At 36.8% G+C, this 19389-nt stretch overlaps 1 protein-coding gene across 1 annotated transcript in view; it reads left to right on the top strand.

Moving 5' to 3' along the window:
* The window catches only part of LOC124796029 (carboxypeptidase B-like), a 75677-nt gene that overhangs the window by 30610 nt on the left and 25678 nt on the right, over positions 1–19389 (top strand). The window contains exons 5-6 of the mRNA XM_047260114.1: positions 18156–18212; positions 18297–18381. Coding sequence (XP_047116070.1) covers positions 18156–18212; positions 18297–18381 — 142 coding nt within the window. The remainder of the gene's footprint in view (positions 1–18155; positions 18213–18296; positions 18382–19389) is intronic.

The following is a 19389-nucleotide window of genomic DNA, read 5'->3' as shown; positions in this document are numbered from 1 at the left end:
ATATGAAGACAAAAACAGGTCTCTCTTTCTATAGTTATCAAAATCGAAATAAAGAAATCGTAAGTAAATCGGTTTCATAGATACAAGTTAAATCTAAATATCATAACAACTAATCAAGCAATCTTTCTGCTCCACTGTTCCATGTATACAATTAATGGTGGAAAATGAAGAAAAAGAAGAACATTTTGAAAAATCCATGGGGTGCTCCCTTTGATCCTCAGAAATGGCCGAAAATGATTAATTTATTTTTGGTGAAGATAAAAATTGAAAGGCCATAAATAAGTTTTCTTATACAATAAATAAGATGTATAATAATATAAGTGAAGAAAGTAATAATGGTATGAGTGAGAGAATGAATGAGAGTGTGAATAGAACAGCCAATAATATTCGTGGCTATAGTACTCGCAACAGAAACAAACTAATTCAACAACTAACACAATATCACATTTATTAAGCCCACAGCACGAGATCGACTTAATGTAGCGATGAAAGATAAGGCATTCACTGAAAAAATTAAAAGCAGACTTGAAACATGGACGTTTGAACAACCGCACATCAAAACAAAAAAGGATCCAGTGGTTTCATTCATAAACAGAATAACTAAAGCTCTAACTAAGAAAATCGAAAGTGAACTACCTAAGCACAACGTTATAAAGTTAATGTACAACAAACATGTGATTACATTAAAGGCAGAGAGGTGCAAGAGTTCAATTTAAAAACCCCAAACGATAAGATTTTAGAATCAACCAACCTAAGAGCGTACATGCGCTCTATTAAAGACAAACTCTTAAGAGAAATGAGTGAATTTCAAGGTTGAGGATCAGGTTGGTCATTACACAAAATTAAAACATTTGAACTAAGAATTAATCAGTATACACCATATTCAGGAGCAACTTACTCTTATTTACCATATCACATCAGGTCCAAACAGGTGGTACTAAACATAATGAATAAAGATGATAAGTGCTTTCTGTATTGTTTGAAGGCTCACTTGAATCCATTACATCGTTTATCAAATCCAACAAGTGTACATCAACATTACAACTGATATCGACGAAGCATTAAAAGACATTGAATTTCCTGTAGCACTTAAAGATATACCAAAGATTGAGAAAATATTAGGATTACAAATCAGTGTGTTTGGTTATGATGAAAAACATATAATTTATCCACTATACCCACACAAACGAAGAATACCAGCTGAAAATCCTGTAGATCTATTAATAGCAACTGAAGATGAACAAAAACACTATTGCTTAATTCATAACCTATCACGTTTAGTTTCATCTCAAGTAAATAAAAACGAACACAAGAAACATATATGTAGAAGTTGTATGCTGTGCTTTAATGATGAATCTAAATACAAAACTCATATGCAGGACTATTGTAATAATGAAACTGTTAAGATTGTAATGCCAGATAAAACAAGCCAAATCTTCTTTAAGAACATTCAAAACACAGTCAGTGTACCATATGTTATTTATGATGACTTCGAATGTTTAATCCCTAAGATTGATCCCAACACACAAGACGCCGCCAAGAAAAGTAGATGTGACCAAAAGCATGAACCATGTAGTTATGCATACTGTATGATTAGGAATGGCATATTTAGAAAGTTTAAGCGTTACAGAGGTCTGGAGGCAACAAAGAAGTTTATTGAAAGCCTAACAGAATAAACCAAGAAGATTCATCAAGTGTATAAAAAAGTTGTACCACTAGAAATGACTGAAGAAAATGAAACACAATATGAATGTTCTGAGAACTGTACATACTGCAATTGTGAATACACAGAAAAGAATATTAAAGTTCGTTATCATGATCATATTACTGGTAAATTCATAGCACCCGCATGTAACGAATGTAATTTAAAACTGAAAGCACCAAATTTTGTTCCTGTCTTTATGCATAATCTTAGTGGTTATGATTCTCGTCTGTTTGTTAAAGAACTAGGATGCACAAATGAAGACATAGAAGTTACTCCAAATAATGAAGAAAAATAGATATCATTTAGCAAGAATGCTAAAGAAGGTGTGAAGTTAAGGTTTGATGACTCATTTAGGTTTATGCCTAAATCCCTTGCATCACTCATTAAGAATCTGAAACCTGAATAAATGGCTATTACAAAACGGTTTTTCGATGATGGGGCATTAAAACTTGTAACTAGATATGACTATATGAACTCTTGGGACAAGTTTAAAGAAATACAACTTCCAACTGTAGAAGCCAATTACAATAGCATTGAACAAGAAGACGTATCAAATGATGATTATTAACATGCAGTAAATGTTTGGAATCACTTTAATTTACAGAATATGGACGAATATCACGAATTATATTTAAAGACTGATGTGTTACTGCTTGCTGATGTGTTTGAATGTTTTAGAGCTACTTGTATGAAAGCTTATGATCTCACTCCAGCACAATATTACACAAGTCCAGGTTTAGCATGGGATGCAATGTTGAAAATGACTAAAATAAAATTAGACAGATTATGATATGATTCTAATGATTGAAAAAGGAATAAGAGGTGGTACATCACAATGCTGCCAAAGATATGCTCAAGCAAATAACAAGTGAACAACTATGATCCAACACAAGAAAGTACATACATCGCATATTTAGATGCTAACAACTTATATGGTTGGGCAATGAATAAATATTTGCCATACAAAGATTTCAAATGGTTAACGAGAGAATAAATAAAACAACTTGACATCAAACATATACCAAGGAACAACGACACAGGTCAAATCTTAGAAGTTGGTTTAGAATATCCATAAGAAATGCACGATCAACATAAAGACATTCCTTTAGATTTAGAGAACATGTGCTCCCAATTCAAAACAGCCAAAACTGCGTGGATCATTATACAACAAAGTTAAATACGTTATACACTATAGAAATTTACAACAGTGTATAAAATTTGGACTGAAACTTAAAGAGATACACAGAGTTCTTAGCTTCAAACAGTCTGATTGGTTAAGCAAGTATATAGATCTAAATGCACAGATGAGAACCAAAGCAACAAATGAGTTTGAAAAGGACTTCTATAAATTGATGAACAACAGCGTTATTGGTAAGACAATGGAGAACATACATAATCGAGTTGACATACGACTAATAGCCGATGGAAGGAAGTGTGCCAAGCTTATATCAAAACTAAACTTTATAGATCAAACTATATTAACCGAAGATTTAGTTCTTCTGCACATGAATAAGACCAAAGTGCTCTTTAACAGGCCTATATAAGCAGGGATGAGTATTCTAGAACCGTCTAAAGAGCTTATGTATGACCTCCATTATACCACAATGAAGCCTAAATATAGAGAAAACATAACTATTTGCTACAAAGGTACAGACAGTCTGATCTACCATATAAAGACACAAGATTTTTACCAGGACATGAAAAATATGATGAACCACTTTGATACAAGCGTCTACGCCAAAGATAATCCGTACAACATACCACAAGTTAACAAGAAGGTCTTAGGCAAGATGAAAGACGAGTTAGCAGGAAAGCCTTTGACTGAGTTTGTTGGTCTGCGATCAAAGATGTATGCTATGGAGTAAGATGACAAAGAGACTAAGAAGGCTAAAGGTGTTAAGGCAAGCACAGGAAGGAAAAAATCTTGATATTACAGACTACAAAACATACCTACTACAACAGACCGAAATGAATAGAAGTATGAAACTTATTCGAAGCAAACGACATGAAGTCTACACAATTGGATTGAACAAGCCAGCACTGAGTCACAAAGATGATAAGTGATTCATACTACTAAATGGACTAAACACATTGCCTTGGGGACACTATGAAATTGTGAACCAATTAAATCAACAATGAACGTCCATATCTAAATCTTCCCTTTATGTTAATTGCCATTTCTCTCTCTCTCTCTGTGTGTGTGTGTGTGTGTATGTGTGTGTTTGTGTGTGTGTGTGTGTGTGTGTGTGTGTGTGTGTGTGTGTGTGTGTGTGTGTGTGTGTGTGTGTGTGTTTTAGTATTAGCGCTTTTATAGGCAGTGATGCTCAAAAATGACCAAAAATTAAATTAAAAATCATTTTTAAGCTTATGATTAAGGAACTTAAAACGAATGATAAAACTCTGAGGAAACTTAAGAAAGACAACCTCATTGCATTGGTACAGAGTAAACAAAACGCCATTGATAAACCCTTAATGACTATGCCCAATGACAAACTAGTTAAAAGTGATGCTGAAGAAATAAGACATGATGTAACGAAAACACTTAGAAGTAACAACATTAAATGGAAAAAAGTGTCAACATACCCTAACCTTTCAGAAGACTTCATGAGAGAATTTGAAAATGAATTAGATTGGTCTGAAATGTCATACAGTCAAAAGTTCACAAAAACCTTTATAAGAGAATTCAGTCATAGTCAATTGGCATGGTATTGGCTGTTCACAAAAACTAAGTGAAGATTTCATTAGAGAATTTCAAGATAAAGAATTCAATTGGTTATATTTCATTACTCATCAAAAAGTGTCAGAAGATTTCATTAGAGAGATTGCATATAAATATAAGTCCCGGAGCTGTTGGCGAATAATTCTAGTGTGCAGAAAATTTTTTTCAGAACAGTTTTTAAGAGATTTCAGTAGCAAGTATGATAACGAATTGTGGCATGTAGTTTGTCAAAATCAAAAGTTAAGTGAACAGTTCATCAGAGTCTTTAAAGATCAAGTTGACTGAACAGCTGTTAGCTACAAACAAGAGCTTTAAGATGAATTCATTACAGAGTTTGCAGATAAAATTAACTGGCATGCTTTAATAAGTAAGAACAAGGTATCGAGTGTTGAAATCGAGCAACTCAACCACAGTATGTATGTAAACGTTGGGAAAAATAGAGAACCTTGTAGTGTATGTTTGTTCATTAATGGTCATTCTAATGAAGTAGAAAGAGTTTGCAATCATTTTTTCTGTGAATTATGTTTAGAAACCTAGTTACAAAATAACAGTACCTGCCCATTGTGTAGACGCATTTTAAGATATGGGTCTTAGACACAAACACCTGAAGAGAATGAAATTATTGTTAACAGGATGCTTTTGATACTGATGATTAATTTGATTTTGATAATCCAACTATTTGTGATGATGAATATGATATTCATTAAGAAGAAGCGGTTTCACATTGAACATCACAAAAACAAAAATGAAATTAAAAAATATTTTTACTCTTACAATAAATAGGATCATGGAATCTGTTATCACTAAACTCAATGAAATAGTTAAACCAAATATCCCATTCAAAAGCCTAAATGAACTTTCACTAAACAAAACACTATTAATCAAAAAGACTGAACTACTCAAAACTAAAGTTGGTGCTAAGATCGTTGTTTACATAGACAACTATAAGGTGTTTTTACCTGATCGTTACATCAAAGTGTTTGATAAAAAAAAACAGAAAAGAAATTAACGATGGTAAAGAACAATTATATCTTGTCTATGGAGGTAAAATCAATTTGAGTGACAGTAGAGGTTTTCACAAGATTGAATTTACAGAAAAATCAAACAAAAAACAATCAGAACTAGAAATTAGCGATAGTGAGTAACTGCTTTTTTAGTTTTAAATTTGTATATGCTTTTATGGTATTAACCATTAAAGCTCAAGCTTAACTGTGTTTATGTAAAACCTAACCTTTCACAACTGTCTTTCAAGCGCAGCCTCAAGCTGTTTTTGTAATAAGATGTTTTTGTGTTTAAGCCTTTCCATTTCTATTTCCGTTTTTAGTTTGCCTATTGTTATGTTTTTCAGTTTAAGTTGTGATTCAAGCTGGTCTCGTTCGTTTACTAATTTTTGAAGGTCGAAGCCATACTTCTCGTTTAATTCTTCATAATGTTCTATTATCCTTTTGAGTTGTTTCTCATTAAGCACAATTAGCTCTTTGAAGTTTCAATAATCAATCTTTGCACCTAATGTGTTAAAGTGTTTAGAGATGGAACTTTCTGCATTTGTTACATACAGCAGATCGATATAAGAAAAACATTTAAGAGTTAATACTACATTATAATGTGGTCTTTTGTTCTTTCTTCTAAGTCTTTCGTTTTACCATATTTACACACAATGCAGTTATCAGCAATAACACCATTAATGCAAAACTCCTTGCGAAGGTCTTTAATGGTACCCAACGAAAACAAATAAACACAAGAAACAGAATTAGTTGCTGTCTTTAAAACAGCTATAATATGCGCTGGGGTAGCTTCTTTTGATCTTAGTTGTTTGTTCTCTCATTATAGTTGTTTAATTCTATTTTCTAGTTGGTATTGACTCGTCTTTCTTACTGATGGTAAAACTTTCTCGTAAACCCAATCTTGTTAATTTTCTGCTTCTGTCATGTTAGACTTCATAAGTAAAGAATACAGACCATGTTCATTGATAAAGATAGAGTGAGGTTGAATATTTAAATGGGATAACGATTCGTTACCCCTTTGCGTCCGTCTATTTAAAGGGGGTAACGAATCACTACCCCTTAATTGTGTATATGTTTTTAGGTATTTAGATTTGATGCGATCTTTAATTGCTTTGTTTGTGTTTGTATATTCGAAAATCTCTACCACATCTTTGTCATTAAACCATATCTTAACATCATGGTCTTCATTAACTTTTGTTTGTTCATTTAAAGGGGGAGCAAATCGATTCTCCCTTAGTTCGAATGTTTTTTGATATTTAAGTTTGACATGACATCTAATTGCTTCACGCGTAGTAGATCTTTACATCATCATCGTTTTCTTCAATAATAAAACTCACAGTTTTGGTTTTAAAAGTAAGTAAGTTATTCTGTAAATCAATCAACTATCTGTTTATTATGTAATGAATTAAAAACTTTGTTTGTGCTTTTATGGAACAAGAAGCCAGAAGCAGAAAAGTTTCAAGATTCCATTACGTTTACTTTTTTTCGTGTAACATCTATGTTACGTTTACCTTATGTTTACGTTTTTTCACGTTGCATTTACGTTACGTTTACGTTGTGATTAGGTTTTCTCGCATTACATTTACGTTGTATTTACGTTTTATTTTGTAGAATAAATGGTTAGTAAAATGAAGAATCCTTATGATGTAAATAAAGCACTAGAAGCAATTAAAATGAGAGAATATTTAAGGGATAGTTTTAGAGGATTTACAAACAAAAGAGTTGATGAATATGACAAATACAAAAAACAGGAACAACCTGTGATTGATGCAATTGGTAACCTTGGTGAACGACTTGAAAGCAAACAGGATGAAGCTCTTGAGAATAAAAGTAAAGACCTTATTCCATTTCAATTTAATACAAGTGAAGATTTGGGAATCAATAGAACACTAAACGAATCGGAAGTAGATAATGTGCTTTGTGATTATGATGAAGAAACTAAGAAAAGAGAAAAGAAATACATAGCAAGTCAAATGGCTTATGATTATCAACATGATGAACCAGAAGGACTAGCAACTCCAAAACCAAAACAAAACCAACTTTTATAGGAACACGTTTACTGAGATACCTGAACAAATGTATAGACGAAATTTTCGGTTTAAAATCAATTGGTGCTGAAAAATATATTGGTGATGAACCTGTAAAATTTAACACATTAACTGTTGAAGGAAGACATTACGATTATTTAACTGTACAAAGAAAAGAATATCAATCCACTGACGGTTTAATGAATCTTCTTACTCAAAAGTATATTACTTTGGATGATCTTGATGGTAAATTTGCTCAAGAGGATTTACAAAATTACGCAGAAATCTTACTTGAATCAAACGCAATTTTTTGTAATAGGAAGCTTAGATCGAGTAGAGGGGCAAAATACAAATCAATAATTGAGCACATTCTAGGAAAACACTGTAGAAATGATAGTAGCTCAGAATCAAGATTTGAAACTAGTACTCCAAGACCAAAGAGAGGTAAAGGTTTTGTTAAAGAATATAATGAGCTACCAATCGAATACATTTGGATGAACGATGTTAGGGACTTAATTGACTGTCTGGCTGTTATTGACGGTGAAGAGAGAAAGCAGGAAACGATAATTTTCGAAATGCGAAAGTTGCAATAATGAAAATGTTGACGTGAAAGTTTAACGATTTTGTGATTAATAGCCCTAAAGGTACATCATACGTTATAAAATTCTTAAACATGTTACCACTATCATTCTGGGAAAATAAGAAATACGGCAAAGGAATAGTTAATTGGGCTTTGAATAATTTTAAAATGCCTGAGCTTCACATTCCTGGTTATAACTACTGTGGTCCGTTTACAAAACTGGAAGAACGATTAAACAGAGGAGATGAAGGAATTAATAGGTTAGATGAAGCTTGTAAAGAACACGGTATAGCTTCTGATGAGAATAAAGATTTAAGTAAGAGACATGAGGCAGATAAAGTCCTACAAGATAAAGCGTTGGCTAATGTTATTGGTAAAGATTCTGATTGGGATGAAAAGTTAGCATCGGCTGGTATCGCAAGTGTCATGTACACGAAAAGGAAAATGGGCTGGGGTTTGTAAATAATTGTTTGTTAAGCTTAGTTTACGATGTTTTTATGAGCGAATCCATAAAAGCCGGTTTTAATTAGAGGCACTACAACGTTCTGCTGCGTAATCGGTAAGAGGAAACGATAGCTATCAACCTTGGCGTGCTTTTTGCGCTGTGCGTGATGCACCCAGCTAGTGACCTTGTTAGCCTCGCTATCTCTCACAGCTGCACGGCGCTGATTCATACACTGCGATACGTACCAGCTTTGAGCTTCCGTCAACAGATGGCTCTGATCTTTGTTCCGTTTGAGGCAATAAGAAAACATTTTTCACTTTAAACACAAATTAATTATTTTTAAAGCGGTTTTCAGTATTCATACTAACATTTGCACAGAGCTTACATGTCGTCTCTTCAAATGAAATACAATAATGTGAAGGAAATCATATATTTATGTCCAGAATATGCTGATGAACGTAGCGCTTTTTGAATATACTTTATCACTAGAATACCAACTGTATATACTAACTGCAAAGGACTACTTGTCCTCCCGGTTGCCCCAGGCCGGAAGTTGATCTGGCCACACAAGCTATGGGGATCATCGTTGGTCAAGACGCTGCTGTCTGGAGCTCTGCCCCCTCAATTGAAGATGATGGGTGACGGAAGCGGAAGGGCAGCTACCATCAAGTCGCTGGAAGAAGAATTTGGACTATGAGAAAACTTCGAAAAAAAAAAGAGAAGTTGGAATAATTCCCTCCGGGGTTTCATTCAATGGCGCCGAAGGTTTTTGCCGTTTTTGAGAATGATTTTCAGATTTGATTTATTTTAATTTCATTATTGCACTGCAAACTTGTTCATTTCGTTTTAACCCCGTCGTTTTGGCGGGTTTGAATTGTTTACAGTTGTTCTTTTTGAAGGCTGCTCTCTGTTTAGAAAGAGAACCGTGTTTCAAAGCATATGGTTTATCTGCTTCTTTCATATTAGCTTTATAACTAAAGAATACAAGCCGGGTTCATTGATAAAAATAGCATGAGGTTGATTATTGGAAGGGAGTCTATAGTATAGACACCTTGAACTAGAAGGGAGTCTACAGTATAGACTCTTTAATGCTTCAAATGTTTTCCGATTTTTTTGCCTTTTGTTGTTTCTTTATTTGAAGAGAGTAGCGAATTGCTACCTTTTGTTGTATGTTTATTTGAAGAGAGTAGCGAATTGCTACCCTTTATTGTTTGTTTATTTGAAGAGAGGAACGATTCGTTGTCCTTTATTTGTGTATATGTTTTTTGGTATTTAGATTTAACGTGATCTCTAATCTGTACATAACCGTCTTAAACAACAATAATGAAGTGCACATTTTTCGATTTTGTTGGGGTGGTTTAATTCATTCATTAGTTTTAAATTAGAGAATATAAGCCAACTCGTTCGTAAAAATTGTTCTTCTTTCGTTAAAATTATACTTGTCATTTTTGGCTGGATAGACCTGTCGTTTTGACTGCGTAGACCAGGCGTTTCACCAGGTCTCACTTGTTCGTGTGTTTTATTATTTTCTATGTCTACATGTTTCCTAATTGCTTCATCTGTATCTGTTTATTAAAGTATATCAGTCATATCTTTACCATGGAGTGTGCAAGTGTCTGTTCTATTTGGTTTCAGGCCATTGTGACTTATCACATGATTGCGGGTTCATAGTAATGGGTGCCTGCCTTTTTTTTTTTTTTTTTGGTGGTGATGATTTGGCTGTATTTTTATTCTTAAATCTATGGGAACATTATTTACTTACGATTTGATTTCGATTTTTTGATTTAGATTTGTTATGTGCTTATATAGGACTGAACTCTTCTATATTATCTTTCATGCAGTGCAGTGCGCTGATGAGGTCGCGTAATTATTCTTGCCCATGTTACTTTAATTAATTAGTGCTGACTAAATGATTTTGGCTAAAAATTGTGATCAAAGGCAGGTGACGCAGAACCGACAAATCATATCCACTCACTGAATTTACAAAGCCTGCAGTTAAGACGAAAATAATGAAGCAGTTCACTACACCCTGTCAGTCTAAAAAGTTTTGATGCTGGATTAATAAAAATAGAAAAAAGGTTAAGTTTGTGATTTTGACGCTTCGGGGTTTCTAGATAGTCTCCACTCACTTGAGTACAACGTACTGAACGTTCATACAACCATGTGAAATGTTACATAACACGTTCTTTGGGATGTTGTTCAACTCGCTTGTCACATTGGGTCGAACACTGTTGTCAAAGAATTGACTTTTCATGTGAGTTTCTGCATTTTGTCCTTTTGTGGTAGGCTCACGTTGATATGACCAAAGAGTTGTCCGCATTTGCCATTTCAGTCAAGTCGTGGAAGGTGTACATATCATTGCCTGTCGGTTGGGGAAGTTAAGCTAGGCTGTTCCCTTGGTGCTCTTCAAGAGTAGTAGCCTTTGTGTCGGCACCAGGTTTCAACCTCCCCCATCTCTTATCATCTTTAGTGCGAACACGACGTTACCTTCTGCGCACATACACCACAGTTACCTACACTCAACGGAAACACTTCAACATACAGCTCTCATACTTCGCGAAGGAAAGGTATCTGCGGCCGCGAAGGATAGGAAGAAACCGTTCCAATTTTGGCGCTGAATCTGCACTTCCGTGTTTCCTATCCATTCATGCCATACGAATTTACTTTTATTTTATTGTTTTCGTCTGGGTGTCGAGGTTTGTAGGGCAAAGTTTGAACACACTTTTCTCCTCTTCAAAACATTCTGGAAAATGTCTTGGACATTCGATTTAGAGATGATGTCTGGGAGACTAGGTGTGAATGACAGAGTCTGGACGCACTTTTATGTTCTTCATAACATTTTGGACAATGTCTTGAACACTTGACTTGCAAATCTTCAGTTCGTTGCTCCATCGCGATTTGTGATGCAAGACAGCTGACAAATTATAGTGGCACATTCACTACGTAACATTGTCTGCTCACAAGTCTGTTATTTACAGTTGTTAGTTCAAGCTGTCGCCGTAGTTACTCCGCTGATGACGCGTACATGGCAGAGCAAAACCAGCTCCGCAACTTTTTGACGTATGGTGTATACAGCACCTCCTGAAAGCACATCACAATGTTCAACATATTATGATCATGTAACTTATGCTTATGGTACCCTTACTTTCAACTTGTTATGTTGCACCTTTCTGTAAAAGACTTAACTCTGAAGCGAATGATGGTAATATCATTTGAATAGTTTGCTTCTAATGAACTTTTCGACTCTGTATGTACAGAACAGGGAATCAGTGATCATAAGGCCGTTGCAGCATCCCTGAATACGGAAGTTAATAGGAATATAAAAAAAAAGGGAGGAAGGTTTATCTGTTTAGCAAGAGTAATAGAAGGCAGATTTCAGACTACCTAACAGATCAAAACGAAAATTTCTGTTCCGATACTGACAATGTTGAGTGTTTATGGAAAAAGTTCAAGGCAATCGTAAAATGCGTTTTAGACAGGTACGTGCCGAGTAAAACTGTGAGGGACGGGAAAAACCCACCGTGGTACAACAACAAAGTTAGGAAAGTACTGCGAAAGCAAAGAGAGCTCCACTCCAAGTTTAAACGCAGCCAAAACCACTCAGACAAACAGAAGCTAAACGATGTCAAAGTTAGCGTAAGGAGGGCTATGCGTGAAGCGTTCAGTGAATTCGAAAGTAAAATTCTATGTACCGACTTGACAGAAAATCCTAGGAAGTTCTGGTCTTACGTTAAATCAGTAAGTGGCTCGAAACAGCATATCCAGACACTACGGGATGATGATGGCATTGAAACAGAGGATGACACGCGTAAAGCTGAAATACTGAACACCTTTTTCCAAAGCTGTTTCACAGAGGAAGACCGCACTGCAGTTCCTTCTCTAAATCCTCGCACAAATGAAAAAATGGCTGACATCGAAATAAGTGTCCAAGGAATAGAAAAGCAACTGGAATCACTCAATAGAGGAAAGTCCACTGGACCTGACGGGATACGAATTCGATTCTACACAGAGTACGCGAAAGAACTTGCCCCTCTTCTAACAGCCGTGTACCGCAAGTCTCTAGAGGAACGGAGGATTCCAATTGATTGGAAAAGAGCACAGGTAGTCCCAGTCTTCAAGAAGGGTCGTCGAGCAGATGCGCAAAACTATAGACCTATATCTCTGACGTCGATCTGTTGTAGAATTTTAGAACATGTTTTTTGCTCGAGTATCATGTCGTTTTTGGAAACCCAGAATCTACTATGTAGGAATCAACATGGATTCCGGAAACAGCGATCGTGTGAGACCCAACTCGCTTTATTTGTTCATGAGACCCAGAAAATATTAGATACAGGCTCCCAGGTAGATGCTATTTTTCTTGACTTCCGGAAGGCGTTCGATACAGTTCCGCACTGTCGCCTGATAAACAAAGTAAGAGCCTACGGAATATCAGACAAGCTGTGTGGCTGGATTGAAGAGTTTTTGGCAAACAGAACACAGCATGTTGTTATCAATGGAGAGACGTCTACAGACGTTAAAGTAACCTCTGGCGTGCCACAGGGGAGTGTTATGGGACCATTGCTTTTCACAATATATATAAATGACCTAGTAGATAGTGTCGGAAGTTCCATGCGGCTTTTCGCGGATGATGCTGTAGTATACAGAGAAGTTGCAGCATTAGAAAATTGTAGCGAAATGCAGGAAGATCTGCAGCGGATAGGCACTTGGTGCAGGGAGTGGCAACTGACCCTTAACATAGACAAATGTAATGTATTGCGAATACATAGAAAGAAGGATCCTTTATTGTATGATTATATGACAGCGGAACAAACACTGGTAGCAGTTACTTCTGTAAAATATCTGGGAGTATGCGTGCGGAACGATTTGAAGTGGAATGATCATATAAAATTAATTGTTGGTAAGGCGGGTACCAGGTTGAGATTCATTGGGAGAGTGCTTAGAAAATGTAGTCCATCAACAAAGGAGGTGGCTTACAAAACACTCGTTCGACCTATACTTGAGTATTGCTCATCAGTGTGGGATCCGTACCAGATCGGTCTGACAGAGGAGATAGAGAAGATCCAAAGAAGAGCGGCGCGTTTCGTTACAGGGTTATTTGGTAACCGTGATAGCGTTACGAAGATGTTTAATAAACTCAAGTGGCAGACTCTGCAAGAGAGGCGCTCTGCATCGCGGTGTAGCTTGCTCGCCAGGTTTCGAGAGGGTGCGTTTCTGGATGAGGTATCGAATATATTGCTTCCCCCTACTTATACCTCCCGAGGAGATCACGAATGTCAAATTAGAGAGATTAGAGCGCGCACGGAGGCTTTCAGACAGTCGTTCTTCCCGCGAACCATACGCGACTGGAACAGGAAAGGGAGGTAATGACAGTGGCACGTAAAGTGCCCTCCGCCACACACCGTTGGGTGGCTTGCGGAGTATAAATGTAGATGCAGATGTAGATGTAGATATAAGTCTCAAGAAGATTAAAACCGTGTTTTGGGCTGATTCTCAAATTTCGCTCTCAGTATCTCAAAATTTTGTTCAATCGATTATGCAGACACCACTCGTAAAGCTTTTTCCATGAAAGGCAAAGCTCTGTGATTGATCCTGGTTTAACGAATATATGAGGTGTATTCGAAAAGTTAGCATCTTTCGGTCAAGACAAAAAATTCATTCATTAGAAAAAGATTTTATTTGAGATTTCAGTTAGCTACAAATCGTTTTAAAGTATCCGCGCATCACTTATCGTAAGGTTTCAATATCTTCTTCAGTCCCACGGCACAGAAGGCGCTCGTCATTTCAAAACCATTGTTTAACGTGCAACAAGATCTAATATTTGCTGGGTGCGAGGTCGGGGCTATAGCGCGGGCGTACGAAAAGTTTATAACAAAAATCCTGAACTGTCGTTAGTATGGCCAGTCGTCTAGTATCACACGTCGTATTTGGACAGCCAGTTGCTGTGGCCGAGCGGTTCTAGGCGCTTCAGTCTGGAACCGTGCGACTGCTACGGTCGCAGGTTGGAATCCTGCCTCGGGCATGGATGTGTGTGATGTCCTTATGTTAGTTAGGTTTAAGTAGCTCTAAGTTCTAGGGCACTGATGACCTCAAATGTTATGTCTCATAGTGCTCAGAGCCATTTGAACCATTTTCGTATTTGGATATGTCCTTATACACACAAACATCGAATTGTAGCACACATTTTCAAAGTCAGTATTGGACATTTATCTGACCTTTCTTCATTTAAATACATCGCCTGACTAAGAAAGTGAACCATCCAGAAGGGAAGGAGGAATTTTACTGCTTGAGTGGAAATGTAATGATATTTCGGTGTTTCTCTATTGTGGGAGCTTTAGGATATGTTATGTCACAGTATGACATTATGTAGAGAACTGGAAAACAGTATGCTCCTTGGTATTTCATTTTGGTATATACTATCGTGCCCTGTGAGGCAGTTAGAAAGACACGCGCAAAGAGCGACAGGGAGACTTACCTCGTTCGAAGAGATCGATGAGGAACGGTTTGTGGACCGGGCTGAAAGTAGACTACTGAGTGGTGTAGAGCACGGAACTCGGTAGGATTCGCTCGGGAACTGGATGTAAATCATGTACTGGTAGGAAGGAATACACTCCGTGGAAGTGCCTCCTGTGACATTCCCTATGTATAAGGGACTATTTACAAGTATGCAGAAATGCTTGTATTAGATTGTACTACTATTGTCTTCAAAGTACAAGTTCTACTATGGCGGAGGCTAGTGAATCTTTCTAAGTACTGCCTGTTCCAAATAATACAAGTCCAGCCCTTGACCCCGAGCGACACGGAGGTGGTGCCCCAAACAACTGTCGATCTGTTCTCCCCTCCAGTCGGTGGTTGGCCTATTTATAAGGAGCCGTTGCACACTGCACCAACCTTCTGGAGTGTCCCATGATGACTGTGTCGATTGCGATCGTCATGCGGCAACCGCATGACGTCCGCCGTACTTTCCCGTCGTATTTTTGTCGACGCTGGTGCCTGTACCGCTGAAGGGTCAAGTTGCTTAGCTCACCAGTTGCCTCGTAACGCTCCAATATCGCTTCTTGTTAGCTGATCAGACACTGGATAGCGGCACCTACCTCGTCACACAAATATTTCACTTTCTCTCTCCAAGAATCGATTTCCCAACTTTCCTACTAACTTAAACTGAATACTTTACTATTGAATATTTTACCCATCCAGACAATAAGCTTATTTCAGCTTTACTGCCTTCATCAGTACATGCACTGACGTTGTAGATAGACGTATGTCAACTCTGAGTAAACCATTATTGCTGTCTGTAGTTGTTGGTTGTAATAATATTATTCTCAGCAACGTTTTAAAGCTGTTCAATAATGTGCTGTAGCATGTGTACTACAATCCGTTTTTTACTATCTGACAGCTATAGAATTCAAAGTTGACACTAGCTGTTCTCCCAAAGACTGAATAAATTTAACATACTGTGCACAAATATGCGAAGAAATCCACTACTGTTCTGTTACACTATTGGCGAGAGATCACTGATAAACGCGAGGAACTGCCAAATGGAAATCTGTGGTGTGTGCATGAAGTACCTAGAGAAAAACCAATGGCCACACGTAAGGAATAGAAAATTGAAAGTAAAGCATAAATCACAACCATATCTTTGTAAATAGTTAGATACTTTAAATGTGCCGCCAGGAAACACTACAGATCTCCTAACAGAACAAGCATAATTAAATAATTTTCTTTGTGTTACAGACCACTGGTGCATGGGACGAATAGACAAATTTTTCTTATCCACATGATAAACATAATAATTACCAACTAGTTACCAAAGCAAACAATTCGAGCTCTTTCCTGATCAATCACTGATAGGCAATGTAGTAATGGAGAAATAAGCAAATGTGAGTATTTATTAATAAAAGGTATCATCTTCTGAACAGAAGTGACAAATATTAATCTCACTGCAAAAAGTTGGCATCATTATGTACAATATGTTTAATTGTAAAACATATAAAAAGCAATACTATCTGTGTCAGATTAATTTTTTAAACTTATTTATTTTACAAAATTTGTTTGAAAAGAATGGTAGCAGTTATAATGTGATCTTCGTTTACTTTTTGACTCCACATGTGTTTAGCACAAACATAAACATCACTGAATGTGATGAAAAAGCCGCTTATAACTGTCCACGCAAAAGAACGCCTGGTAAATAGAATACTGCCTTGTGAAGTGTTCGATCTTATGCTTTATCAATGGTCATTGCCAAAGCTACTTCTGTGGTGAATTGTTGTCTTATCATAAGGAAAGGCATGGCTGGATCATGAGGTGTGAGGATAATGTGGAGTATGAGCACAGTTTATCGGAGTCAATTAGTTTGACAGTCATGAGGTACTTGCATATGTGAGTTACCACTAATCTTACAACATTAGTAAATGTCAGATTAGCGTTAAGAATTCAATTTAACAAAATAGCAGTATTTTTCTTTCAAAGCAGACGATAAGGTGATAAATCGGACGAACTGAAAGAGTTCAAAAATTCTGTGTGGTACAAATGAACATTATTTATTTCTTCGAGTAGGACGGAATCAGAACTGAGGTAAGCCATTGTCGCTCAAGGTAACGAGTTGGAAACGACATATACATTATATGTTGTACAATCATAATTTTTTGACGTAGAATTCCATTGGATCCAATCTCGAAACATTTTGATCATTGATTTCTGTAGATTTGAATACAGTGGTAAAAAACTATCGTGACTACAGTAAAAGTATTTCGCAATTTTGATACGGATTAATGGTATTGAGGTTAGGAGACGTGTTACATAATGTTGCAGACCATATAAAGTAATGAAGAATTAAGTTATAAAAATAAATATGTAGATTAATGGTACAGAGATCAGGATACGTGTAACGTGACGTTGCAAACGCTGTAAATGAATGAAGAAATAGAAAATAATATTTAAGGTATAAAGGCAAGCGGTGCTTACCTGTGTTGGTGAACGCTGATTTCACTTTAAGTGAGCAGTACGCATTGCTTGCTTAAAGAAAGTAAACAACTCCAGTCACTGTTGTGCATAAAAGTAAAATTGGATTGTCAATAGATGGCACCTTCTACATTGGCTTTATAAAATAAGCCTTCTCAATAAAGTTTGTCAACGAAAACAATAACATCAAACTATGTAGTTTTCGTTATTAGTGGTGAACAAGACCTTGAAAATGATGTCGCAGTCATTAATTCTGTTACCTTACGCTCCATTTGTGTTTTTTTTTCAGTTCACTCTTCTAAACTTCGTAAGAAGAAAAAATACTCTAGTTTCACGTATTCTGCACTCAGCACAGTGTTTTCATTTATTCATTTGGTTTCTGTGTAGGTTGTATTGTCAACTTTGTGAGAGTAACTTTTTTTTAAATTTAGTAGTCGTGTGTATGTGAGAGAGAGTATAAGTTACAGAAGATATATTAGGTGTTATTAGTGACTGCCGTCGTTATATGTGGGACGAGACCGCATGCTAATAACTGGCTTTAGATTCACACGATGTTCATCTTCAGGCTCCTCAGACGAAACTAAATGTTGTGTATAAAAAAATGTCATGCATTTGATTGTATCTTGCATACTACTTTTGTTTTAAAGTAGTTTACGAGTCTTAATACACTCTGTGTTTTCAGTGGAGATAAATAATGAATGTGTAATTTCTTTGCAGTACATGCTTTACCCCTGGGGCTACACTAGCGAATTGCCTGGCGACTGGGAAACTCTGGTAAGCTGAACTGAACATTCCCTTCAAGTACTAACTGCTTTAATGTATTGTAAGTTGAGATGATAAATTCCTTTCCTTGTATAGGACGCCTTGGGACAAGAAGCAATTGAAGCCCAGCAGGCAGCGGGAGGGCCTAACTACACCATTGGCAGCATCTACAACGTCATGTGTGAGTTGTCCTGCTGCTCTCATTTTTAAAGAGCATTGTTTTGAGGAAACTGGAGCTACTTGCGAGACAGTATTATTCCTTGTATCGTTTCTCTCGGTATTTCGCTACTTCTTTCAGGTTGAAACTCCGTGCACGACTAGCTCGTGTGAAGTCGTGTACTACACGGACCTGGCATATTATCTTAGCAAAACGTAGTGAATGTCTTGTAAGTCTTTTAAGTTACATTTTTAGCCGCAGCTCACATTGCAGATTTCGACTTATTGCCAAGACACTATCAGATTATATGAACAGGTGACATCGGAACTGTGCCTCTTAGTTTTAGGTGCTTTGTCCCGTGTACAAGATGATACCACGACGATGTTACGAACCATCATGGGTGATGGAGAAGGATAAATGTACAAATTTCAAAGTGAAACTGGTCTGGAAACGAATGAGTTGAATGTAAGCGTAGGCTTCCGCGGCCGTTGTCTTCTTCAATAAAATTCTTCAGGGTATCAGACCGCATCGTCATAATTTAAAATGCGCCAACGTTTCGGCCAGCGTTGCAGCTAGCCTTCATCAGGGCCTTACGTTAACGAACACACTTGATTCCTTAAATAGCTGCATGAGAAAACCGTGTCGTTACTTGATTGGCTGTAATAGGAGGAGGAGGAGGAGGGGTGAAAGGTGATGTGTTGGTAAATGTGCCAACACCTTGTAGATAGAGGAGGCCGAAATGGAAGCTATCTAACGCAGACGGGCGTGAATTCTGGAACAGGATAAGTATTGAATGCTAATAAGAAAAGTATGCAGCTCCTCGAATATTAACTTTTATTTATCCTTGTTGTGAATACAGCATTCCGGATGAGACATTTCATACTATAACTATCAAACTATCACTTGCTATGTAAGGCTAATGGCGCCTTGCTAGGTCGCAGCCATGGACTTAGCTGAAGGCTATTCTAACTGTCTCTCGGCAAATGAGAGAAAGGCTTCGTCAGTGTAGTCGCTAGCAAAGTCGTCGTACAA

This window comes from Schistocerca piceifrons, chromosome 4 (assembly GCF_021461385.2).
Source record: "Schistocerca piceifrons isolate TAMUIC-IGC-003096 chromosome 4, iqSchPice1.1, whole genome shotgun sequence".
Taxonomy (NCBI): Eukaryota; Metazoa; Arthropoda; class Insecta; order Orthoptera; family Acrididae; genus Schistocerca; species Schistocerca piceifrons.
Note: the sequence above shows the minus strand (reverse complement) of the source record. Positions and strands in the feature narration are given on the sequence as shown.